We start from the raw sequence: 25,941 nt of genomic DNA, 5'->3' as shown, positions 1-25,941 counted from the left end.
AAGCGCGGATTATTACGCGCGCTGCGACTTCTTTTTATTTCAGTCGCTAAGTATTCTTCAGATGTGAGAGATCACGTTTGTCCCGTTTGTCAGCATCTCGCCTATATCAGTTTATTGTATTGACCATTTTTAAGAATTCCACGAGAAATAATATGATTTAATTTCTTATTTCTTATTTTTTTTAAAATAAATAATTTTTTCTTTTTTCCTCTGTTATAAGGAATGTAAGATGCGATGTTTGCGAAGTAACATTGTCTACCAATCGTTTTGAACAGTAAATTTTCGATAAACTCCATGAAGAATTTGGATGTCATTTACTGCAGCTACAACCGACCTACAGCTCACTTTATTTTATTACTTATTCAAATAGCATATTGATTTCTGCAATATGACATTTTGCTCTTTTGTAGAAAGTTATTATTTTGTTATTAGAGTGGCTGGATGTACAACTCTACATGATGTAGTAATTCCTTCCTTATGAAATGTAAATAATTCTGAAATGTATCAGCAAGTGAAATATTACTTCCACTATAAAATTTCTTATAAAATCCTCTACAATTTCATGGAAGAAGCAACATATAATCCTATTTGTGTTAACTAAGGTGACACTAGTTTCGTTATGAAAACAAAGTATTTTCGGGATTCTTTCTATCATTTGTAGTACGCTCGACACCATCAAAGTATGGTTCAAAACATTTTTTGTTACATGGCTGCAAATGGCAAAGAAATAGCGAGTCGCGTTACACAGGACTCTCTGTATGTTATAATCATTTATTTCGAAAATAAACAATTTTAATTCTCAAAATCTTTTAAGTACGGAAATATGTATTATTTGTTATAGTAATTTTATAATAATTTCCTATCATAATTAACGCGCATATACAAGTGTAATATGCATAAAAGCTTATTTGCCCAGATAGCAAGGCGTAGAAATAGTACATGTAGAGAAAAAACTCACAATATATGATACTTTTTGTACATTTACCATAAACATTATTGAATTATCAAGCACCCTGCTATAATAAGTTTTTCTTAAATCTCTTTTCAGATAACTAGGTCGTATTAATTACTGATTTAAAGAGTTACTTATCTGACTTCTTTAAAAATCAGTTATTCCAAATAAAGCTTCACAGTAATTTAATTGTGTGCATTTTGTCAATATAATCTAATAGTCCCTGCAGTCTCTTTTTTATTCGTTTCTGATCATCCATAGTACACCCAAGAATTGCTGTTTCAAAGGTTTTATCAGAATGGCCAACACTTTGTGAAGTACAAGCATTCATAAAAGATGCACAACGCTGCCGAGTTCCAGCTGGATCATCACGGAGGCCAACAACTAAACTATCTATCAAACCATTTACCTGAATGAACCAATTTGTATTATTAAGGATTTCATTTAAAAAAGTAGTAATAAATTAATATGAAATATATAATATGATGTATGAACCTGATGTAGTGCTTCTTCTTGAATTTGATCACGCTGAATTTTAACCAACACATCAACTGTTAAACATCGCATAGACAATCTTTCAGCATACCTCAGCACATCGTCCTTGTCAGCTATTTTCAAAAATAATATTTAATAATAATTATTGTGTATAATCCTTTGTAGGTTATGTTCAATAAAACAAAAGCAGTATCGTATAAAACTATTGCTACCATACAAATACAATAAATACAGTTACGTAATATTATAGCGATATGAATTTTAGATAAAAATTTTGAAAATCTTTTTTAGATGTTTCTAGATACATAAAGTATTGACCTTGCACTTTCAAGATTAGTAAGACAAATACTTACTTTCATTTAATCCACTTAAAATTTCATTGTTTCTAAGTGTGTCTAAGGTAGTCAGGAGTGTATCTCTTTCTTCTTCGAGTCTCCAAGCATCTTTCCTCAGTTGTTCTACATGCACTTCGATCTGATCAAGAAGGCTGACTAACCTGTCTTTCGGCTTTGTTGAACCATCACAATCCACGCTTTCCATAATATGTGGTAATGGATTATCCATTCTTTTCTCAAAAATTTTCAAAATTGCTCTCTGACGGCTTGGTCTTCACGTAATAACAAAGCTAGTAATTACATTTAAGCGCGAGGTACAACACAAACGTCCGGCTCGTGGACAAATTTACAGATGTGTTTGTATCGTGGTGCGAAAAGATGACTAACGGAACATGTACTTACTTACGAACACACACGAACATTTGACAACTAAATTATCAATCGAAAGGCGCTAAATATAAAAAGTACTTTTCTCGTGGTAGTTTAGACAATTGTAATAGTTTGTAATAAACGATAATATAAAATAAAGCAAATTCATCAATATGTTTTAGTAAAAAGTGATAAATTATGTATCTGTTTCTTTTCGAAATTAATAATTAATGTTTTATCAATTTTTGTTTTAATCTTTTTATTAATTTTAACTAATTAATTTTTGTTTTAATTTTTCCTATTTATTTAATATTGTTAGTTGCTATGTTCGTATCTATGCATTTAAGTAGAAACTTATTGAAACTATGATCGATATTAATATTTATATAGGTATATGTCTATATTATAAAAAGAAATTTTGTATTATTAAATAATCAAATTTAACATTTAATTTAATAAAATTATTAATTTAATAAAATGACAATTTCATTTAAGGGCCCAGATTTCTTTTTAAGAAATAATTGTTAAATTTTTTACGTAAATATATTTTTAAATTAAATGCGTGTCATAACGATATTCATAATTTCTAATATGCGGTTATAAAATATTATAATGCATATTAAAAATTATGCATAACATAAAATTAATTAATTATTTTGATTATTGATATTTATTATATTTCTAGTTTCAATTGTACACAACTTTATATTTTTGTTGCTGATTTGACATAGTTTCATACTAAAATATCCTCTTCTTCCGGTTATAACTTAACAAGGTTCGTAGTATTTTTCTGTATGATTGTTTAAAATCTAATTTTTCATTATAAATCTCCTTTTTCTTTAATTCTATATTATTTGTGTATGATGTAAATATAAATGTTCTATGTATATCATATTTTAAGTGGAGGAATTTCTAGAAATTAATAGAATAAACGTCTTCCTAATTTGTTCCAGGTGGTTCTAACAGTTTCTGTCTACAATGGTAAATATTAAATATTTATTGTTAACATAGATGTAGTATAATTTTAGTTGCAATTAATCTAATTTCTTGTATTATGTGTATAATAATGTATTATATGTAATGTAGTACATTACATATCTCATTAGATGTATTAGAAATGTGTTAAATTAGATTTACATAACCTCAATGTAACATAAATGTGATTGGTGCAATGAATAACATATAATACTTTCTTAGCCCCGAGAAATCAAAGAAATCAAAGATTTTCTCTTAAAAGCCAGAAGGAAAGATGCAAAATGTGAGTATTTAGGATTTTTTCCATTATTATTGTGATATAATGTAACATACATATATTAATTTATCCTTTTTATCACAACGATACAGCTGTGAAAATTAAGAAGAATGCTGACAATGTTAAGTTTAAAGTTCGCTGTTCAAGATTTCTGTACACTCTTGTCATTACAGACAAAGAAAAGGCAGAAAAATTGAAGCAATCTTTACCTCCAGGTATTTATTCGCTTAAACAAAAATATTAATAAAAAATTACAAAAATATATAATTGTATTACTACATATTTTAGGTCTTCAAGTAAAGGAAGTAAAAAGAAGTGAACGTATGTAATTGATAGAATAAACTAAATTTTTAAACATATGTTGTTTATTTTTCTGCCATTACATAAAAATATGTTTAAAAGAGGTTAAAATAATAATCTAAAAGAAAGTAATTGTTTAAATTAAAATTTCACGTTCTAAATTTATTTTGAATCAATTTTGGTTGTAACTTTATTCAACTGTTGCAAAATTTTGATTAGATATGATGCATGGTTGATTTAAAATGTATTTCCGCCTTTTAAACATGCATCGGTAAATATCCTTTCTTTTTGTTGGAGTAGTACACATCAACTTTAGTTCATCATATGTGTCTATACATATATTTCCATTATTGCATGTTGGTCTCTGGTCATAAGGATATATGCGAGAATAATTAAATTTTGTTTGACATTTTCTTGTAGTGTGTTGTACTTTATGTCTCAAATATCTCTTTAAAGGACAATACTTTCTTTGACATAGCTGAGTTTGAAGTTTGATATATTGTGAGAACAATATTCCCAATTCATCATAGGTTTCAGATATTTCTGATGTATTATCTGATGAAATACAAATATGATTATTACTAATTAATCGTTCTGGTACAGTTTGTTCTATAATTGAATTTTTACAATTATTTTTCATCAATGATATACCAATGAAATTCTTATCTGTTTTCAATATTTTTTCTCTAGCTTCTTTTATTTCATATCTTAGTATATCTACGGATGACTTCATTCTTTTCTGCATTTCTTTAAGATATACATTATGTTCATTTAAGTTTATTTGTGATTTCAATTCTTTTAAGTTATCTCTATTAACTGTATTAATCTTATCTGAATTACATATAGAACTATTTTTTATTTTTGAGTTAACTTGTAATAGTTGATCAATTTCTATTTTAATTGCATTAGACATATCAGATAGTGTAGAACTAGTGTAAGAATTAGTTGACCTATACAAATGTTTACAATGATTAGTGTATTAAATCAAATAAAGTTTAATAACATCTGTTAATTATTGAAAACCTTTTTAATTTGTTAAAAAATGCATTTGATAAAATATTCGACATATCAGCTGCAGAATCTGAGAAATATTTTGAATCAGTTAAATTTTTTGTGAATAAATGATAAGGTGAATAACTTGACTTAGAAGTGGAAATTTTGTATTTTTGTGTACTATCACTAAATGAATCAGTGTTTTCAAATTTGAGGTCTATCAATTTAGAACTGACATTATTTTGTTTTTTAGAATTGTTAATATTTCCTGAATTCCATTTGCACAATAACAGTTCGTCATTCTGTATATCAGATTTTGTTGGAGATAATGGTATTACTAAAAATTTGAGATCTGTATCTGAGAAACAAATGTTTTTGTTATTCTAAAAAGAAAAGAACATACAATTAAAAAGTTATGTTCATTGTGAAATTTGATATTAATTGGTTGGTACCTGATGTGAGTTTTTACAAATATTTTCATAATCTTCGAGATCTTTAATGTTCCATTCATTTGATATTGTTTTAGATATATTTTTGTACTTAGTATGAGCTGATGAAAAAGATGGGAAAAACATTTTCAAGGGCAATTGCTTTGTTAGATTGTTAGTAGAGGTCTCTATTTTACTTGCACATGGAGCAAGCAGCTTTTTCTTTTCCTAATCATAAATTTTTGCATACATATATATCTACACATAGACATACATAAGTTATAAAAACTAAACTATCATGATTATTTGAATATGATCATTTTTAATATAATATTTTACTTTTAATACCTGTAAAAGGGTTTTTAATTTACATTTTTTTTCATATTGTTTGTTTCTGTGGCCGTTATATTTTACATGAAATTTTGAAAAATTACATATATTAGACCCTAAAAATCGTCGTTTTGCATAAGAATCGCTTTCCCTTTCTTTTATTATAGAAAATCTGTCATCGCCGTTATCTTCATTTTGTCGAATTAAGCTTTATGAACGAAATATTGATACATTATCAACAACTAAACATTATATGCGTATGCTACACACATACTATATATATTATTATACATATTACATTATAAGAGCAAAAATATAATGAACCTTTTTAAAATGGAAATGACTCGTCTGTGTATATAACGATAGCACGTTATAAATAAAATTGTTAGAACCAAAATGGTAAATAAGATGAGAAATATTTTCCAAAAATTGTTAGAACCTGTTTCGATTTGATCATTACTATTATAATACCTTTTCTCGGTATCAGTTATTCGCAACATTTTTTTAACTTGCATGCTTTCTGTTATGATAATTACGACAGAAACTAGAAGATTGTGAAATGAATTGGTTATAGTACAAAGTCACTGTATTTTTAAAAGTAAAATTCATACATGTATTAAAAAAGGTTCATTTGTTATTTATTGACAAGAATATCGAAAATGCAAAATAAAACATTTGAATCTATTACATGAGTTTACTTTCTGTTTTGTTTACAGATGTGGCATGGGCCACGAGTATGTTATGAAAACATCTAAAAATAATAAAATTTATCAAATACAATACCTACAATAGTAGGATTAATACTTTTTATAATTACAGTTCATAAATCATAATGATTTTTTGGTATAGGAGGAACACGATAGCGAGGTCATTAAATATCAATTATGAATGAAATTATTGAAACGCGGATGTTGAGACAAATGAATAGAAATACATTCGAGCAAGGTCGTACTAGAAAACTTTTAATGCAAAGTTAATGTTCTTTTTGTACAATATTGAAATACAAATCTTAGATTTGTAAATGTAATTTCGTTCTTGATTCCACTGAATACAAATTTTTTTATTATGAGAAACATACATAAAACAGTATACAGTATTGGCTCGTTAGCAATGCATATTCGGAATCATGTCGCGCACTAATATGGGAAATACTAATTGCAAAGAAAAAGATACAAAAATTCTATTTCTTTAATTTTGATAACTCATTGCTCGCTAAAATATCGCCGATGTAGAGTAAGCGATAACAAAGTTTTAGGAAATGATGGAAGAGTGGGACTCTGTGTCTACTATCGGAAAGCAAGAAATGCATCAAGATATTAACGAGACAATACTGCATAATGTAAGCATGTACTTACTACTTATTGCGTACGACCTTAAATAGTCAAAGATCTTTCGCGATGGATTAATTTTCGACCTAGCTAATCTTGGCCCATACACTATACCTATTCTAAACTACAAATTATGGATGAACTTTATATCTATATATCTTGATTCATAATTATATTGTATACATAATAAAACAAAATAATGAATTTCATACAAAATGGATAAAATATCATTCATTACTAATATATTTTTCTTAATTTCGTCATAATCTTAAAATATTTTATTCTTATGTACGTAACAAAGAATATTAATGAATTTATTAATATATATAATGTATTGAACGAAATACAAAACAATTGTGGCATTAATGATGTTTGATATTAAATTCATATAACATACATGTTTGTCATACATGTTTTAGGTTCTGTTAACTTTTTAGAGACTGAAAAAATCTTTTGCTTTCTGATAACATAATCTTCATATAATACATAATACATTTACATAGTATAATACCATCCGTCAGTATATTTATATTTCAGAACTCTATCTAGACACTTATCGGGACAGATAGATGTCCAGACAAGCATTCAAGCGAGCGAAAAAAATACAACGAAAGTGGGTGAAATATAGAGACTCAATACGAGTATAGATAACTAAAAAGGTTAGACAAAATAATGGAAACACCTCTTATATGTCATATATTCCATATATGCATACAACATGTAAGAGGTGCTTCCATTATTTTATTCAATACCTGTATAACCATCGATAATAACCCAATATCGACAGTACTCCGTGAGCCCTCTATCCAAGGCTGATAGAGCAATATATGCTTTCGCGGACAGCATTGTACACTCCTAATGCATATCTAATGCATACATTAGTAGTTTTTAATCCTCTCAAAGTATAAAATGGATAGAAAGTATAAAATAGATTGCAGAAAAACTGCCAAATATTAAATTGCGTCAGCACATGAGCGACGAACGTCGTTATTACAATTTATTGTATGTAAAATAAATGAAACAGACATAATAATACAACATAATAAATGAACAAACAATTTGCTCTTATTTATTATCGCGAATCGAAAACTGAGAAAGCAAAAGATATATATTTTTTAATTATTCCTCATCATGTCATTATACTGTTAATTGTTATATTATCTTGATATTTCTTGAAAAAGCAAATCACATATATGTATGTAATCATGCTGTTCTGCAATCATTTATTCATCACACTCGTGATAAGTAGCTCTGGAGAAGAAAGAATGTTATTAAGTTTAATATAGGAGAACTTTAAATACTTTTGAAATTATAAATGCAAAAACCTTTGTTTGTCCATATTTCGTCGAGATAGTCTTCTTCCAGGCTCATGTGTAGTCAGTGTATATCTTTTCGTATGAGGACGATTTGCTCTAAGTTCACGTGCTTCTGTAGTTTTGGCTTTTTCTACTTTTTGCATAAACTTAGTAATTAGTTCTGGACAATTTAAGTTTTCTTCTGGTTCCCATGTATCATCTGCTGATGTAAATCCTTTCCAACGAATTAAAAATTCCCTTGTTTTATTCTTTTTAAAATGTACTTCTATAATCTTTTCCACCTCAAATTCTTTTTGATCATCTTTCCCACTTTTTTCTTCATCTGATGTTACTATTTGTTTACCTATATTTAATTAAGAAATTAAGTATCTGCACAATATGAAATAATTTTTATAAATTTATGGGTAACATTTGCAAAATAATACCATTTTCTGTTTGTTTTTTAACATTATTTTTAAGCTTTTTAGATTTTTTGTCCACTTTTACAGCTTTAACTTTAGGTGACTTTGTAGAATTATCTAATTGCTTAGATTTAGGGTCTTCTTCATTTTCAGCATTTTCAGCTAAAAACTCTTCTATTAATTCTAAACAGTTTAGATCTTTTTCTTGTTCCCATGTATCAGAATCTGCATCATATCCCTTCCATCTGACTAAAAATTGACGCCGACCTTTGATTGTACGTTGACCCACAATTTTTTCTACCTAGGTAATTGAAATATTAACTATTATATTCAAACAATGCATTTACTAGATATTGTATGCTAAATTAAATTTTATATAAAAACTCCTTTTTTACATATGCTTTTTCAACTGTTTAAATAAAAGATGAAATGCAGAAAAATTATATTATGAAAGAAAGAAGTAAGATAGTTTGGCAATATTAATTAAAAACTTTTCTAATACTCAATTTTATCATAGGAAGTACAAATATTATGATTTTATATATGACATTTTATTTCACATTTTTGACGTATTATGCGAAGTATGATAATAAATCAAGTTACCTATGACTAAACTGTATCATAAATGGCGTTGCACGATTACTAATGCGGCGATATATCGCGAGTACACGTAAAATATTAAGTAAATTTTAAAGTTTCGTAGAAACAATTTTCTTTACAAGATGGATTATTTAGCATTCATCTTTTATACTGAAGATCATTCTTGTTTTATTGTCTTTTATAGCAGAAATTTTGTCATTCAGTTGAATAGCTGCTAGTCAACATTGCATACCTAGGAGGCGCGTTCTTGTTGCCGTGTAAACATAGTTGTAACATGTACAATAAACACACTAAATATGATGTCTGACTTACCTCATACTCTTTTTCATTGTTTCCTTCCTGTTTTGTTAAGGAAGATCCCTCTTTTTTAAGTCTCTTACTAGGTCCAGCCTTCCCGACATTCTTATTTTCTTCTTCTGTATCTACAGCTTGAGTATCTTCTACTTCAGGCTTCACGGCAGAATCCTCAGTTGTTTCTTTTTGACTATGACGACTGCGAGATGAACGTTTTTTCGCTGTACTTCTGCGTGGCGATTCTGTATTCTTATTCTCCTTTCCCTTTTTCATTTCGTCGTTGTTGTCGGATATGCTTAAACGTCGGACGCCATTTTCCTCGATACTGCTATCACTAGTTTCAGATTTGCTACGCTTGGTTTTCATACTCAATCTACGCATACTATTTTCACAGTAGACAATAAAATTTTTATATTTTCGATAATGTTTGTTCAAAACTTATAAGTCGCGCATTATATGAATGCTCTTATCTATCAGAACCGGATGATTTTATACCGAGTTGCCGCAAACAATTCACAAATAGTTTGGCGCGCTACACAGGAAGTTCTTAAGCACCATATCGAAGCAAAGATTTTGATTTAACGAATTGTACGAATATAAATATATGCATTTTTTAATTTATTTAAAGAAGTATCAATTAAGTTTTCATGCATATGAAGCTATCGAAGTTTGAATCTTCGAATAATCAAATCTTTTAATAAAAATACCATATAATGGTAGAATTTTATTTTAAAGAAGCAATCTCATTTTAACCCCTTGTAACTTTTATTGTATAGTTCATTAGTCCACTTTTTAAAACGACAAACCTCGTTTACCAGAAATAAGATTTTGTAACGGAAAGTCTTTAATTTAAGATATCAGTTTATTATTTTTGTTTATTTTTCATAGTTTTAGCAGGTAAAAAATTATATTTAAATTTAAAATGCATTTTTATGATTTATAAATATGAATCGATTAATTGTGTTCTACTTATAATGTATTGTACTTTGTATACTTTCACATTTAATAAAAAGCAAGATGATTTTAAAAATTATTGGCCCTTTTCGCAAAAATAAAAGTTATTTATAAATGAGAATTCGAAAACATTATAGTAATACTTCGGATGGATAATGGATATTGAGAGATTTCTACTAGATTGATAAAAAGATGCAAACTACGCTTTTAAAAAATTATCGTTTATATTTTTAATTATGAAATAGAAACATTGTACGTTCATTAAAAATTATAGTTTAATAATGTAGATCTATTCAACTTTTTATATACTGGATTAATTTTTCCCTATTTTCCCCAATAACTATTTAAAAAATGATTTATAATTATAGAATAATTGCGTAGGATAAAATATTATTAAATCAATATTTTGTTACTTTGGTGACCAAGCATCAGTTTCTTATTTCTGATAATATTAAGCTAATATTTTTTGTGTAACTTTGATATATAAACATTAACATTTCTGTTAATTGTTTAAATTATGGCTAAGTCTGTAACTACATATGAAAAACCTTTACCACACATAAGTAAGTGTAATTTAGAATTTTGTCATGTCACAAATATTGATATTTAATTTTGTTCGCAATATATTCTTCTTTATTTATATATTGCATTAAAATGTTATATTTTAGATAGGAATAAATATATATTGCATATATATAATTATATATATTGCATTAAAATGTTATATTTTAGGTAGGAATAAATTATAATTTTTAATTATTTATATGCATGACATACAATCTCTTTATAATAGATTTAGCAGATTGGTATGCTAAACAATGGAAACTCCAGCAAAATGCAGCTTTCAGAAGTGCAGAGGCATTTGAATTAAGAAATACAGGAAAAATTGTTCGCTCAGAGACAATGGTAAAAACAATATGGGATACATACATGAATAATACTCGCCTTGCAGATAGGTAATAATGACGAACAGTATAATGATGAAATGTAGATGAATAATTTAAATCATATCTAATAAAAATCTAAAATTTTATATCATATATATTTGTAGAGTAACAGAATTATCACGTTGGAGAGAGTTACTACAGAATTTGCTAGATAAATTAATTGCAGAGTTAAAGTTCTTACAAGATGAGAAAGTCGATACAGAGAAAGAATTAGAAACTTTAAATTATCCACTACAATTAACAGCAGAATGTATTTCCATGAGGGATTGCCGTAGAGGAACAGAACTTACTTATGATGAAGCTGATACAGAATTGAAAAAAGAACTTTGTGTCATTGAAAATATTAAGAAATCATTAACTGATAGGTATAACATGAATACAAAAAATCTGTGCATATTTAAATATATGTTTTTGATGATACATTTTGTGTAGGGTGCAAGCTGCGTGGGAAAAATTAAATCGTTTAGAAGAAGTTAGATTTCAAATCCAATTAGAAGTGGAAGATAAAGATGAAACTATTAAAATAGAGAAAGAAAATCTTAATTTAGATCGAACATGTGCAAATATTAGCTATAAACCAAATGCATTAAGAACTCCAAAAGGGTAAGAATAAATATCTGCACGCAATGTATGAAATAAATACATAAATCTATTTTATTGCAGTTCAATACCTTATGAAGCTTGGTTGGAACATTGCCGTTATGTTAAAATGTTAGCTGATAATGAATTAAGCGATGTATATAATTTACGAGAAGCTATAAATATAATGCGTGAACGTGCCAGAAATGATATTAAAGCTCAGCAAGACGTAACAGATTTTAGTTTACGGAAAAGAATTTATCAGACACAAAAAGCTAGGAATGAATTAGAATGGCAAAAGCTTAAAGTAACAACATTTGAAAGTAAAATGATCATTAATATTTAATACATGTTAGCTTTAAACATAATATTTTCAGATCCAAAAGGAAATGGAAATTTTACAAAAAGAAATAGTTAGACTAGAAGACGCATTAATGCATAAAATTGATTCGATAAAATGTGCAGAGACAAGATTAGAAAATCGTACTTATCGTCCTGGTTTTGAACTCTGTCGTGATGAAGCTGAATTAGGTTTGAAAGACGAAATTTTACATTTGCGACAAACTGAAAAAGACTTAAAAAGTGTATTGGAAAATTCAAAGTATGTACAATAATGCATAATTTACATAATGATATATTCTATCATCGTGAAATGTAATTATTTTATTTAATGTATGTATTATTTTCTAGAGGGGCATATAATAATTTGGAAAGCTTACTTTTGGAAGTTGATAGAAATTTAGATGATAAACAACATTCTTTGGCAACAGATGTGATGTGTTTAGATATGAGGGCAACATTAAAAACAGGAGACAGAACACGATTGCCAAACGAAACAGATCGTAATATTGTTCTTACACGTATGGAAAAAGAGATACCGCTTGAATCATGAATGAATTGTAATATTTACACAAGTCCATTAGAAAAAACATTCATTCAATATATAAAATGTCTATTTATTGTAGTACTTTTCAGTAGTAGTTTTCATTATACACAATAAACTTATTATTTGCATATGCTTATGTGCCAGTATTAATAATATCTGGTTTGGCTTTAATTAAACTGTATTCTGAAATAAACGAGTCTGTCAATTTTGGTTCTAAAGTTTTTACTGCTCTTCCATGTAATTCTCCAACTTTTTTGGGATCGCCATATTTCATTTCAAACGTAATATAATCTATCCAAATACTTATATCATTTTTGCCAAACTGTAAAGTTGACATTTCATTATACTTTCTTACATGCTTTAATGATATTTCAGGTTGCATAAGTTCTAACTCTATCATCTTTTTGTGTAATTCAAGAACGAAAGGAGGTTGTAAACAGAGATTATCATAAACTTTCCTTGCCGCTTGTATACCTAAAATAAACAACAGTCGTGATATACTACCAAATACAATTTTACAATTTACGACTACATACTTTTTGTCAAAACTAGCCATTCAATGTAAATAATCTTTATGTATTGAGCAATATTTGGATGTGCTTGTAAAGCTGTTTGGAAAACTTGTTCAGCTTTCTCAGGACACTTTGCTTGCACATGTAATATTTTCATCTTCCATAAAGGTAATGACTTTTCTGCAAGAATTTGTGTTGCCTAAAAAATGATCATGCTTATATGTATGTAATATCATTGATATAATTAAAAATAATTACTAGTATTTTTGTACCTTTAAAAATACAGCTTCAGCTTCTTTTTCCTCTCCTGAGGCAAACAAATATCGTAACCTAGCATGCCAAAGACTTATGCTACTTGGTATAGTTTCAGTCGCAATGCTCAGAATTTCTTCAAATTTTTTTTCTGTAGTTTTATCTTTTTTTTCAGCATTTAACATGTTGATCTACAGTGAAATTATTAATATTAAAGTCTTTAATTCTTACTTTATGCATGTAATGCATACTTATCAGGTACATTACTAACCCAATGTAAATAATATTTTTCTTTTAACTTTTTTGCTTGATGTGCCTGAGATAATGCAGTTTTTAATAATTTTCTTTTAAAATTTGGTAAAGTTAAAGATCTGGCTTGTTGATTTATTTCTATTAAACAGTCTATATACAAAGACCACATTTCTTCAGTCTTAATTTTTTTGACTGCTGTTTGATAAACTTTATTACAAGATGTTATACGATCTCTTAATGAAGTTTGTTCTGAATTATCAACCTGCATCGCTGTATTACTAAAAGAAGGTTGAATAAGTCCTTCTAATTCTCGTCGTGCCATCGTATCCCACATCAGGGGTTCATGAGTATACTCTTCTATCATATTACTAAAAAGAATTTAAATATTCAAACTAAAGATAATCAATAATTTTAACATATTTTTATTACTTTTACCTAACAATTTTATTTTGTAATTTTTCTGTGTTATTATGATCCTTTGTAATATTTAACAATTCTATTACGAATTTGATATCTCTAATGCGTTTTGATGCTTGTTGATATATGATATATGCCCTTTTTATTCCAATAGACATGTCATCATCAGTTTCTGTCGGTACTGCATTGTCACCATTATTTTCACTTTTCTGATCATTAGCTGATGCATCATCTAATTCTAATCTGTATCATATAATTAATGATTAAAAATATAAATGAAAACATTAATAATATATGAAAAATTTATAATATGTGACTTACTTGAAAGCATCAATAAATAATAACTGAGAAGTTGGATGTATATGTAAACCACGAAGAAGAAACTGACGAGCAGTGTCTTTATCTTTATTTTCTTCTAGTTCCCAAATTGCAGCAATATGCCAACATTTAGGTTTATCTTGATGAACTTGCAACATTCTACCTAACGTATGACTAACATTTTTGTGAAAATGCTGTCACATTTTATATTAATATTTAAAAGATGAAAAGTCAATAGCTTTAATAAAAAATATAATTCAAATACTCACAACATGTTTACAAAATTTTATGTAAGCAATCCAAAAACGAATATCATCTTGAAATCTAAATATTGCTTCTTTATATAAATGATTAATTTTATTTGTAACAGCATGGTCAATATCTGACGTTTTTTGAATAATACCAAATTTCTGTTGAATAAAGTAATACACGCATATATGTATATAATTAATGTGCATTTATAGTTATTACTATATAATCAACTATTTATTAATAAGTAATAACATACACTTCTACGTTGTTTAATTAATTTAAGCAGGTCCGTTTCATACTGTATGTATCTCAAATAGTCTTCTTTAGTTTTTTTGTGGCGTTGAATTTTATATTCGTATTCTTTAAGTTTCTTTGCAATTCCTCTATATAATTTATAGCAACATAAATAGTTGGTTAAAGTAAAGAATGTGTTACAAAATATAACCTATTTCACTCACCGAATTTCGTTTTTGTCGAAAAGTTTTATGCTTTCCATCTGTTCTAATTCAGGAATCATATCCTCGCATCTTTTTTCTACAAATTCTGCCATTGTTACTTCTTTTTAATTGACGAAATATAATGTAATATAATAGGGAGATCCTTAGCAAATGTACACTAATAACGACGATCCTCCAATGCGTACTAATAACTAAAACCACACCATCCAGCAATACGTATTCCACAGTGAACCACAGACAAGGATACAAAGTAGATATGACTTCTTATGATACTTTGTGTTTCATGTCCTGAAATATCGAACGAAGTGGCCCGTCTTACGCCCTCTGCGGTTTACTCATGTTCTGAAATACCGACCTCGAAAAATCACAGAGTTTTTAACGTTGTTGGAGATGTTATTAATCCAAGACATTAGTAACTACAGACATTATAAAATAAAATAGCGTAATTAAATTGATATTGTAATCGAATTAAAACAGTACTTTAAGCTTATACTAGAAAGTAAAATAGCGTTTTGTGTGTGCTACTATACTAGATTTATATATTTAATAATTAATCGTTAAACAATAGTATATGCTGAGAATTAAGTTAAGAAAACGTAGAGCTTGCTATAAGATATGGGTTGATGAGCTGTAAAAATTAAAAATTTTGTAAGAAAGTTTCCAAAAATCTATAATTATTATAAATTGAAATATTATATGAATTCTTCTCCTTTTGAAATGGGCAATAGTCTGACTACTAGTCAACTGTTTGTCTATTATAGTATAGTTATTTTTCTCAAATCTTAGTTTTATGCTTTACTTTTAAGTTACTTATTTTCAGTTTTTAATTGCGTTGTTATTGTTATGTCTTACTTTTAAATCTTAATCTTAAGTTGTTTCGTTAGTTTTAAATACTACAGTCAAGTTTTAATTTTAAGTTGCATCGTTTGTTTTAATCCTTAATTTCAGTATATTTGTGAAGATGGACCGTTTGATCGTTAATATATGTATCTATCCATAGAAGTAAAATTTTGGTGATCTTTTGCTCTTTTCGTCAGTTTTTTGCTTTTTCTATTGAGCGTAATTTGTCTGCTTGAGTTATCGATAAATTGTGTTGCGAGTTTCCAATTTTGAATCGGACTACCTATATTTGATAATATATAATTAATAATTGATTTGAAAATACAAACATGACAATAGAAAAAATTAAAGAATACACATTTTTATGTTTCAGATATATGAAACTAGAATTTTATTTGAAATTAATTAAAAGAATTATCTAACTATTGTTGTATATTCATTTATTATTTTAATAATGTGTAATGATTTTCGCAGTATTTCAGCGGGATAGAATACTATACACTTTGTTGCGATTATAGGATATCCTGTTCTATATTTTATTTATAATTTCATGTAAGACATTTGTTTTAATTCAAACAAGTACTGTACTGAATCGATAACGTCGCATGCGACATGAAAATGGTTAGGTAACCCGTAAAACGTAGGACTCGAAAGAGCATTGAATATCGCATTTATTCTTGAACCTTGTCTGTAATGTCACGTCTATTCCTGTATCTCGTCTGTGGTGTCATTCTCGACTGTGGTCATCCGTTACCGATTCAGTGTAAAATAAGATTACAGTATCATCACAATACAACAGTTCTGTACCGCGCTCTATACTTCGTCAGTGATTGTAATCTTATTCTTTGCTGAATCGGTAATTTTGGAAATAATAGTACAGATAAAGTATAGACATTGGTACCACTTAAAGTGTCTCTAGTAATCCTGAGATGAGAGACAAGAAATGCATGGGGGTGTTAGGTCTATCCTATATCTTGCTGTGGTTTGGCGCGTTTTCTTCAGTCGTTCTGTAAACGTAATTTAAAATTACTGAATATATCTTGCTGAGATGTTTATTACTTAGTAACAGGAGTTTTGACAAAGTGAATCAATTAGTTTTATTAAAGTTTGTGCATATAAATAGATATTTAAATACGTTAGTGGGTGTAATAATTTCCCGTCGTAATGAAATATATCAATGCACAAGTAGTAAGTTATCAAAAAATTCCGATACGTGGTATGCAATTTATTATTGACGAAACATAACATTGCATGTAAAATTAAGTTAGCTGAAATAGTTAAGTACTGTGTGAATTAGTACTGCATATTAAAATACACATACGTCTACATTTATATACTTAACAATAAATATCTCAGTTTTACAGTAAATGGTAAATATCTATAATAAGTATCATACTTATAAGAAATCCTCTCTCTTTTTCTCCCTTTAAATTTAAATTTTAATATTACATACTAAAATACATGTACACGTACGTTTATATTTATAAACTCAATAACATATATCTCAGTTTTTGTAAACGGTAAATGTTCATAATAAGTGTCATAGCTATAAGAATTTTCCTCTGCTTTTCTCTCTTTAAATTTAAAATAGCATATGCAATTATTGAAATATCTCATTTAACAGATCTTTAAAGTTACTTTTATCTATAATAAAAGGGAAAAAATGATACATACATATATATTTTATTTCAGGATTCAGTGCACTGCGATTACACTACCCTTAATTATCGAAGAGTTTCGACATTGAATGTAAGATGGCGGCAGCTATGGCTGCGGCGCAAACGAGTCGGCGATCGACACGGTTGTGCCATCCATGATGGCTGAGACAGTTTCCGAGATTTCGAGCACGGTGTCGTGAGTACGTGTTCTCTTTATCGCACGTTTAATCGCTAGTGAGGCTCATCTGCAAGACAAAAGGATTCCGGAAAGAATGACAGACAGTCCAGCGGCACTCGTAAGTGTTGTCACTGTCTATTAAATTTTCTAGAGTGAACTATTTGGGACCCTCGATGTCCGTTAGGTTACCCATCGAAGAACATGCGCACATCTAGGGCTTCGTTCGCGTTTATGCATCGGTGATCGAGCAATGATCGAATTCGTTGCTTGCTGCTATTTCACCTCTTTCTTAACTCGAACAGTAGGTAGGAGCATCTGAAAGAACTGATCACGATGGGGACGTGTAGTCGGTGCAGTACACGTCCGATATGTTGTAACGCGCAAACGCAGGACAGAGGTTCGTTGTCCGTTCTCGTTTGACGTCACCAGCTAATAGTGGTTGTCACCTGTTTCTGACGGCAGTGACGTCACCAGTAGTTGTGACGTAACCGTAAAAATCGATAGCGGCTTTGTTTACCCTAACGTATGATAAGATACGTTAGATAACTTACTCCAACGCATAAATAATACTTTGACGCCTATATTTATTCTAATTTTACTACTGCATCCACTGACATCGTTCCAATAGACGTTCGTGACGATACTACCACGTTTCACGATATTATGTTAGTCCTCCATATTGATTTCGCGCTTAGACACCTGCTGTAAATTGTGTTTATGAGGCACTTATTGTACCACAGTTATGAACATCTGTTATTATCATTGTTATCTACGTTTATTCATTTGTTTCAGTTTTCTATTTTTAACAAATTTACGTATATATTATTAAATTATTTTCTGAATAATTTTCTCAAATTATCTAATTGTACCGCTGCCAAGTTTCTCGAGGTACTTTATGATTACGTAATACTTCAAGACTAAACTAAAGAAATTGCGAAATGAAAACGAAAGACAAATATCTCGAATTACAGTCCAGTGAATCAAACCCCATTCGTATTTATGACGCTCATGTATATGATAAGAACGTAGTACATTCTTAAAAGCAATTTCGGTTGCATTTAATAGAATTTGCGTTTGAAAAGACGACCTAGGATGACCATGATCTAACATCTTGTTACAGGGAAACGATTATTCCCTCTGAAATCCGTTTACGTCAGTGTCTCCAAGTCTATCTAAACATAGTTGCTGATTTTCGAGTAATGGCCATAGCGCTCGATGCCGGTCGACACGAGGAAACAAACGAATAAACAAGTCACGCAAAGTGGCATTTTAGAGGCAGCCTTTTCCCTTGTCATTTGTTCCAAGTCCGCACGAAATTGGGCTAGCCGCACTTCGCCTCCATATTTGTTTTTCAATCAATGCTTCAAATCGAGAAATGTTTCGATGCGAATTTCCAAGATTCTCCCCTTCGTTTGACTTCTTTAAATCGTTAAATCAGCGTTATAAAAAGCAAAATAAATTTTATTCTCGCTATAAGACCCTTTCCAATGTAATTGGTCGAATCAAAGAAAATGAAGAAATTTATCACTGATGAAAAGGAAAGGAGACAAATTCAGTCGTCTTAGAATAAACATTTGAGAAAACTATTATAATCTGATAATCATTAACGTTCGTCCAATTTAACGCTTAATTTGCATCGTATATATCTATTTGAAATATTTAGAATATTGGTAGTGAACGTATTCATCATTTTCAATAAATATTTCAATTAGAATATCAATTACGGTTATTGCCTTTTCATTGGAAAACTTTTTATATAAATGGTATACATTTCTAAAAGGTTCATTCACAGCGTGCGGTGGTGTAGTTAGAAATAAAAGCGGAAATGGGTTTGGTAAGACCGACAGCGATGTTACCAGGTTAGAATGCTTTTATCGTCGAATTAAATGGCCAGGAAAAGCCGGAAGTGCAAACACCGTTTCAGCGGAGTATTTAATTTTGTATACAGTTCGCGCTATTTATTCTACTCCATCGCGCGCATCAGGCTAGCTCGAAAAGTATAGCAACACATATTCCACTGGCACTAGAGTCTAGATCGTGGCTTTAATTTTGAATGTTTCGTCTTTCTCCTCCCCTGTTATCCATCAGCGCGATAAGCTTTCAAACTATGCGTTGGCTAGCCAGTTCCAAAGTATAGCAAGCATACGTAATATCTTTCTCGATTGTTTATAATCGAATAGTTCGCGATCGAGGTAACTTATTCATTCCGAATCCATTTTTGACACGTGGCTTATGATTAGACTGCAGACTTTTATGTAAATTCATAGTTTTATAAATATATTTAAAGATGCAGAAGTTGGATATTTAAAAAAAAAATTGAGTCTTTTCATATAAATCCGAGCCGATGCAGTTGCTCGCGTAGAACATATTAACAAATTCTTTTGACAAACTTAACAAACTGTTAAAAAATACACGGGGCAGAATTGACCCGTGTAGCTTTCTTGACACGATTTCGTAATGGTAACGAGGAATAAAACGTGGACCACGAAGGCAAGACGAAATCGATGTAATTATTAGTTTATTTGTTTACGGTGTTTGCCTTAGCAGAAACAGCCAATGTGATCTAATATCTGTTTTATCCCTGCACGAGGAGAAGCCGTTTCAATCCCGTGGCGAGATAGGATCATGTAGCGGCGTGCGTCGCATTGAATGGCTGCAATTGTGCAGCTGCAGTTCAGTAACGATTATTGGTGTAGGTACATGTATACCAATAATGTTAACGAGACACCTCGTATATCGTCGTTCACCCGCGTTCACTCGTCCCACGACATTCGTGATTTCCCTCTATTACGATTGTTCCACGACTTCCCTTCAGTTTCCTTTTTTTTCCCTCGTTTTACTCCTCTTTACAGACTGCTATTAGTTAGGTATTATAAATATGTGCGTTTCTCCATGTAATTCTCTAATGTCCTCGGAGATATATTTAATTGAACGATGGACAGCTTAAATGGATTATAATAAGGTGTTATTAGAGTAGAATAAGTTTTTCCTTTTTGTCGCCACTTTTCTTGAAAGACTGACGTTAATCTCCCATTTTCTCGAACTCTTCTAGTAATAATGTTCAGACTCTAGATACTAAGATACTACTATTAGATACTAAGTATGTACAGTAGCATAGTATGTAACTATTTCGGAAACAGAATACACTGGTTTAAACGTCATGGGCGTTCCCTACCTACGCAGTTCTAATTCTTCGAACTTTTATAAATATTCGCACGAACCGAATATTCTGAGAACGTAAAATAAATTTTTCTGAGAATCCAGCAACACGTTCGTTCCGAGATGAGAAGAGACTCGAGACTGAATACAGATTTCTTTCTCGAAGCGGCAGAGAAATTTTTCAGGGAGTAGCTAACCATATTGACCCCCGTGGTTATTGGTTCGTTCGAAGGGGTTTTTAGCAGCACGTAGGGGGTTTGTCGAGCAAGGAGCAACGCGTTTCATCATCGATGGTGGCTGAGCAGCGTGTTTTGGCAAAATTACGGGCGACTTCCCATTGTTTGGACACCAGAAATTTATGATTACGAGCTACGCTCGCAGCCATATTCCGATTCACATGCCGAGATATTGATCTTAATTTGAATCTACTGGGCGGCGCCTTAATTCAGATCAATTGGCCCACTAATTAATTCGAGAGTAACGACCAATCGCTTGCCATAGGAATAATTAGGAACCACCATTATCGGACTGCTATCAGCCTGGAAAAAAATTAAGCAACTTTTTATAGACCTCACGCGCGGGATGATGCTTCCTAAACTGAATGTAATCAGGAGGACGATGAAGGGATTAGTTATGAAAATATACAGTTGTCGTAGTGAGATACAGTCTTAGAAATGATGTACCGATGAATTAAGTTGCGATAGATGTATGGTATAGAATGACGCATAGAAATAGAAATCGCAGTAAACAACGTTGATAAGGAATATGTAGGAATTTGTTATCCAATTGCGTTCTTTTTGCTTTGAAAAATTGTCAAACTGTAAGGAAAGTATGAAAATTTATACTTTGTAAAAGTAGTTTCATTGATTTGATCAGAATTAGAAAAATATGGTTGGAATAATTGAGAACGCAATTGGCTGACAAAAGGGTGAAATCCTTTGTTTAAAATAAAAGCGTCGCATGCTTTTGAGGAAGAAACGATAATATAAACGATCGTAAATCTATCAAAATATCAGGAAAATTCTTGATGCAATTGGTTATGCTATGCGTTGCGCGGAGGATCCTTAGCAACGCTATTTCTTTTTTAACAGATCCCGAAATATATGGAACTGCCGAATCATGTTACGAATATCGAGTTTCTAGCAAGTTACAATTATTTATGATGTTATAATTTTTGGACAGGCGTGGGATTTGAATCTATCGCCGTGTAAATATTATAGGCTGCAAAGTTCGAACGGTCTCTCTCGGTTAGCAACTGACCAAGAAATTGTGTTTTCCTTCGAGAACTTATTTATCGGTTCTCCGATTGTCCGATGAGTAAAGACAGCTGCGTGAAATTTGTTGTCCCGGTCCATTGAATTACGGGTCGGTTGCATTTTTAAAAGTATTTCCATCTTGCGCCCACGCAGGAACCATGGAAAGATCGGTAGCAAAAAATAATTCAACTGCAGAATTTTTCTCCTCGTTTTCTGTCCGAGGATTTCGATGACCGAGTCGTAGATATATTTGCAAAGTATTCGTGTCCTTTCTTTATTTATAAAATATTTTTATCCGCTCGATATTGTAGCTTTTTTAACTGAGTGGGTGCAGAAATTTCCTCGTCACGATCTAAAATATTCTTAAGCGACGAGTATATCGTGTGTATTTATCAAAGATCAGGCTAAAGAAACATCCTGCGTTTGCTTTATTAATGTCGTTGACAGACACTTATTAGCGACGAATAATTCCGCAATGATATCATTACTTACGAAATGTCGCTACTTCTGCTAATGTTCATTTCGAAATTTTATATCGGTACTACGAAATTTTTAATGTCTTTGGCTGCAGATCAATAAAATTTCTTTCGAATCTCTATAGTTGCAGTACGTTTTTTGTTACAAGCTTACGAATTCCTTAATTTTCCTATAAAATCACATGTATACTCACGCTAATCCAAACAAGAATTTATCAACAAAATTTCCAATTAAACTCAATCCCATCAAGATTAAAATTCTCAGTTCATCATCGGATACTCACTCACTCCTTCGATCACTCGTTTCCCTTTCATGATCCAATGCCCAATGTACCAAGAAACTAATGCTAATCTCAGAGAAAAAAGATCTACCAACACGCTAAATCCTCCTTCATCTTAAAATTCTCGACTCATTGTTAAATCGTAATCCACCTCTTCGATTATCCGCTTCATCATCTTTCTTAACAAGATTCTCGATCACGATAGAATCTCATAGATACGTGCACTTACGTTTCGAATCGCTCCTCCTATGTATATGATCCTGTACACGATTTTCGCAACGATTTGTATTATTTAATTTAAGCGAAGCCGCGTTACAATTTCATTTGCATAACCGGTCGCATTATCCGTATGGACGTGGCTCGTATTTTCGCGCGGTCTACGTTAGATAACGGTCGTGACAAAACGATACCGTGCGCAATTAAAGGAACTTCCGAGAAACGAGCGCATAGATCGTTCGGTTTGCCACGGTGTCCGCTCGAGGGTAACGAAAAGAAGCGGCGTCTTTTACGCTGGTAGATTCTCTTACTATCTGAAGCATCGTTTCGTGGCTGAATTAGAAACTGCACTTAGTTTTCCTTCGGTGAAAGATACCGGGTGGTTCCGCGTCGTCGTCGAGAGACAAATTGCACGACTGGATTAGACGAATGTCCCTGAGCGATCGCGGCCAAGACTTCCGTTCGAAGAACCTGTTTCGAACCAGTTTCGATCTCGCGGTTTTACTGTATTTTTCAGCCGAGTTCGCGTCTTCGGGTTCCTCTACTTGCCGCCAGGTGGCAGCACAATGACCGAATTTTCTTGTTTCGTGACAATAAACAAATAACACGATACTCTCGTCTGTTATTTATTTTTGAAATTATTATCATAGCGTTTATTTTTTCTTACGTTTCATCGTAAAAATTTCAATTCATGTATATTGCCAAATACCGAAATAAACAATTATGAGATTTGTTTTCGAAACTATTCGATTTATAAGCTTAAATATTGTACGAAAATTCTTAGCTGTGATTGTCCGAAACTCGCTACGTGTTGACCAATGGGCTTTAAAAACAGATCGAAGCTTCGAGTTGTCACGATCGATTATGTATAATACGATAAAATAATCATTCTTCATTTGTGCTTCTTTCTTCGTTAATCTGGGATTTAGTAACAAGGAATTTGTAGAGTCACGTATCGCGTATTCGTAGAGGCGATAGCAAGTATCGGAAAATTTAATTTCATTAACGGAGGTTTTACGCCGAAAGATAGAGCTATTTTAACCGGTTGACAAAAGGCCAATTTCATCGATGTTCCGCAATCGTAAAATCGATATTATCCGCTATTTAGCCGTGACGTTTCGATTAAACTCTCCTATCGAGTGTACAAATATTTTCCTCATTTAGCGTGCTGGTCTGTAACCAGTGTCTGCTGGATAATATTTACATCGGCGCGGCACAAAGTCCAATGAAATCATTACCCGAGACGTCTGTCTCTCTATTTGTCCGTGGCCGACTTTTCGTTCGCTATTTCGCTGAATAATACCGCGTTTATTCTCCTACGTGCTCACGTTTGCCATATAATAAAAATGAGATCCGTCTTGATTTATAGCTTTGATCAGTGTATCTTCAACACAATCATGATACAAAAAATTGACGTTCAATTGCGCGAATCTTATATATAGCGTGTAGTTCTTAGTTTGGTATCGGTTACTCTTGATTTCAAGGAATGTACCTGATTTTACGATTAAAATTAGTCGAAGTTAGCTACTGGAAGCAAGATATCTTGATTTCAAGGAATACACCTGATTTTACCATTAAAATTAGTCGAAGTTAGCTACTGGGAGCAAGATATCTTTCTTAAAGTGTTATTTATTATTTTTATTCAGTGTAAAAAAACACAAGTACGATTATTTATCAATGAGACGAACTGCATTAAAAGTGCAATACAAATGTGTTAATCGCTGGCGCGTGTTGAAGGCACGAAGGGAAGGTAAAGGTAAAGGTTAACGAGTTGGCGAGTTGCGTGCGGCACGTGTGATCCTTGGGGATCATCGTTTGACCGCGAATTCAACCGATATAAATGCGTGTGACAAGCGTGATCCTCTTCTTACCGCGCGTTATTACGTACACTAGTCGGTATTTCGTAAGTATCATCGTGCTCGGAATAGCAGAGTCAGTGAGGAAACGCCAGCTTCCAGCGTGACATCATTTCGATAGACAGAGCTGCTTTCCTCATGATTGCTGTCGTCAAAATCGATAGTTCGAAATTATACGAATCCTCGTACGATAAACCGTTATATCCACTATTGACGAAAGGTGGAAAAGAGAAGGAGGCCAATGTATGAATAAATTTACAAACATTCGTAACCATTTTCTTTTCGAAACAAAAGTCTCGGCTTGCAAAAGTTTTACCGTAAAGTATATTTGAATCGACGATTGATCGTATCGTAAAAATGTAGTGATGTCGGCAGATTCGTATCGAGATTGAAATTCAAAGGTTCAGATACAGGTCGGTTTTCAAATTTCTAACAGAAGGTTGGAAATTAAAGATTTCAAATTTTAAGTGCGTTTCGTTATAATTATTAAAGAAAAATAGGGTTTTATCGTTAAAAAATAGGCTCGGAGGGTTTCTAGGCGATACTGCTAATTCGACAACAAAGATTTCTTAACGATTCGCACAGTACAAGCGAGTACGTCGTTAAGTACTTCCAATTAAGTATCCTCGAGTTCGGTCCTTCAAGTCTCATTTTTCCTGGAATTATTCACTCGGTTCTCTGCGTAATACTCGTTCGTAACAATCGAGCGTAAAACAGTGGAGACTGTTCAGAAGAAATTGATTCCTTCTAGGACGATAAACACGATCGATCGGCGGGAGGGGGGGGGGGGGGGGGCGGGGG

The 25,941-nt window shown here is 31.2% G+C and overlaps 7 protein-coding genes across 12 annotated transcripts in view; 3 read left to right on the top strand and 4 right to left on the bottom strand.

Annotated features, from left to right (window-relative positions):
- Positions 1-407: 407 nt before the first annotated feature.
- On the bottom strand, positions 408-2,192 carry LOC100747960 (BAG family molecular chaperone regulator 2). The gene is made up of 3 exons (XM_003487082.4): positions 1,801-2,192; positions 1,448-1,560; positions 408-1,361 (listed from the first exon to the last, which is right to left on the bottom strand). Exons 1-3 carry the CDS (start codon positions 2,009-2,011, stop codon positions 1,128-1,130), a joined length of 558 nt encoding a protein of 185 aa, XP_003487130.1. The 5' UTR covers positions 2,012-2,192; the 3' UTR covers positions 408-1,127.
- Positions 2,193-2,866: 674 nt separating this feature from the next.
- LOC100747840 (60S ribosomal protein L38) lies at positions 2,867-3,762 on the top strand. The gene is made up of 5 exons (XM_003487081.3): positions 2,867-2,926; positions 3,105-3,132; positions 3,349-3,409; positions 3,496-3,618; positions 3,692-3,762. The coding sequence occupies exons 2-5, from the start codon at positions 3,130-3,132 to the stop codon at positions 3,730-3,732; spliced, it is 228 nt and encodes a 75-aa protein (XP_003487129.1). The 5' UTR covers positions 2,867-2,926; positions 3,105-3,129; the 3' UTR covers positions 3,733-3,762.
- A 17-nt stretch (positions 3,763-3,779) lies between these two features.
- On the bottom strand, positions 3,780-7,016 carry LOC112212255. Its single transcript, XM_024365546.2, has one exon. It carries the CDS (start codon positions 4,614-4,616, stop codon positions 3,894-3,896), a length of 723 nt encoding a protein of 240 aa, XP_024221314.1. The 5' UTR covers positions 4,617-7,016; the 3' UTR covers positions 3,780-3,893.
- Positions 7,017-7,838: 822 nt separating this feature from the next.
- Positions 7,839-9,929, bottom strand: LOC100747718 (chromobox protein homolog 5). Its single transcript, XM_003487080.4, has 4 exons — positions 9,412-9,929; positions 8,524-8,800; positions 8,108-8,441; positions 7,839-8,033 (listed from the first exon to the last, which is right to left on the bottom strand). The coding sequence occupies exons 1-4, from the start codon at positions 9,772-9,774 to the stop codon at positions 8,006-8,008; spliced, it is 1,002 nt and encodes a 333-aa protein (XP_003487128.1). The 5' UTR covers positions 9,775-9,929; the 3' UTR covers positions 7,839-8,005.
- LOC100747595 (tektin-2) lies at positions 9,132-12,969 on the top strand. Of its 3 annotated transcripts, none has more exons than XM_033319192.1 (7): positions 9,132-9,181; positions 11,141-11,303; positions 11,399-11,659; positions 11,727-11,897; positions 11,958-12,180; positions 12,251-12,474; positions 12,564-12,969. In XM_033319192.1, the coding sequence occupies exons 1-7, from the start codon at positions 9,145-9,147 to the stop codon at positions 12,763-12,765; spliced, it is 1,281 nt and encodes a 426-aa protein (XP_033175083.1). In that variant the 5' UTR covers positions 9,132-9,144; the 3' UTR covers positions 12,766-12,969. The 3 variants fall into 3 exon arrangements, with proteins under 3 accessions (XP_033175083.1, XP_003487127.1, XP_012237388.1); XM_003487079.4 differs by lacking the exon at positions 9,132-9,181 and adding an exon at positions 9,987-10,910; XM_012381965.3 differs by lacking the exon at positions 9,132-9,181 and adding an exon at positions 9,987-10,910 and having other exon boundaries at positions 11,080-11,303.
- LOC100742975 (U3 small nucleolar RNA-associated protein 6 homolog) lies at positions 12,809-15,517 on the bottom strand. The gene is made up of 9 exons (XM_003487041.4): positions 15,221-15,517; positions 15,019-15,145; positions 14,780-14,920; positions 14,514-14,704; positions 14,211-14,435; positions 13,795-14,143; positions 13,544-13,714; positions 13,296-13,470; positions 12,809-13,233 (listed from the first exon to the last, which is right to left on the bottom strand). The coding sequence occupies exons 1-9, from the start codon at positions 15,310-15,312 to the stop codon at positions 12,893-12,895; spliced, it is 1,812 nt and encodes a 603-aa protein (XP_003487089.1). The 5' UTR covers positions 15,313-15,517; the 3' UTR covers positions 12,809-12,892.
- Positions 15,518-17,842: 2,325 nt separating this feature from the next.
- Positions 17,843-25,941, top strand: part of LOC100742861 (3-phosphoinositide-dependent protein kinase 1) — a 424,087-nt gene continuing 415,988 nt past the window's right edge. For all 4 annotated transcript variants that reach the window (XM_033319190.1, XM_033319189.1, XM_024365542.2 and 1 more), the window contains exon 1: positions 17,843-18,014. In XM_033319190.1, the coding sequence (XP_033175081.1) occupies positions 17,991-18,014 (24 nt within the window). In that variant the 5' untranslated portion in view covers positions 17,843-17,990. The remainder of the gene's footprint in view (positions 18,015-25,941) is intronic.

This window comes from Bombus impatiens, unplaced genomic scaffold, assembly GCF_000188095.3.
Source record: "Bombus impatiens unplaced genomic scaffold, BIMP_2.2 scf_0136, whole genome shotgun sequence".
NCBI classification, from domain to species: Eukaryota; Metazoa; Arthropoda; class Insecta; order Hymenoptera; family Apidae; genus Bombus; species Bombus impatiens.
Note: the sequence above shows the minus strand (reverse complement) of the source record. Positions and strands in the feature narration are given on the sequence as shown.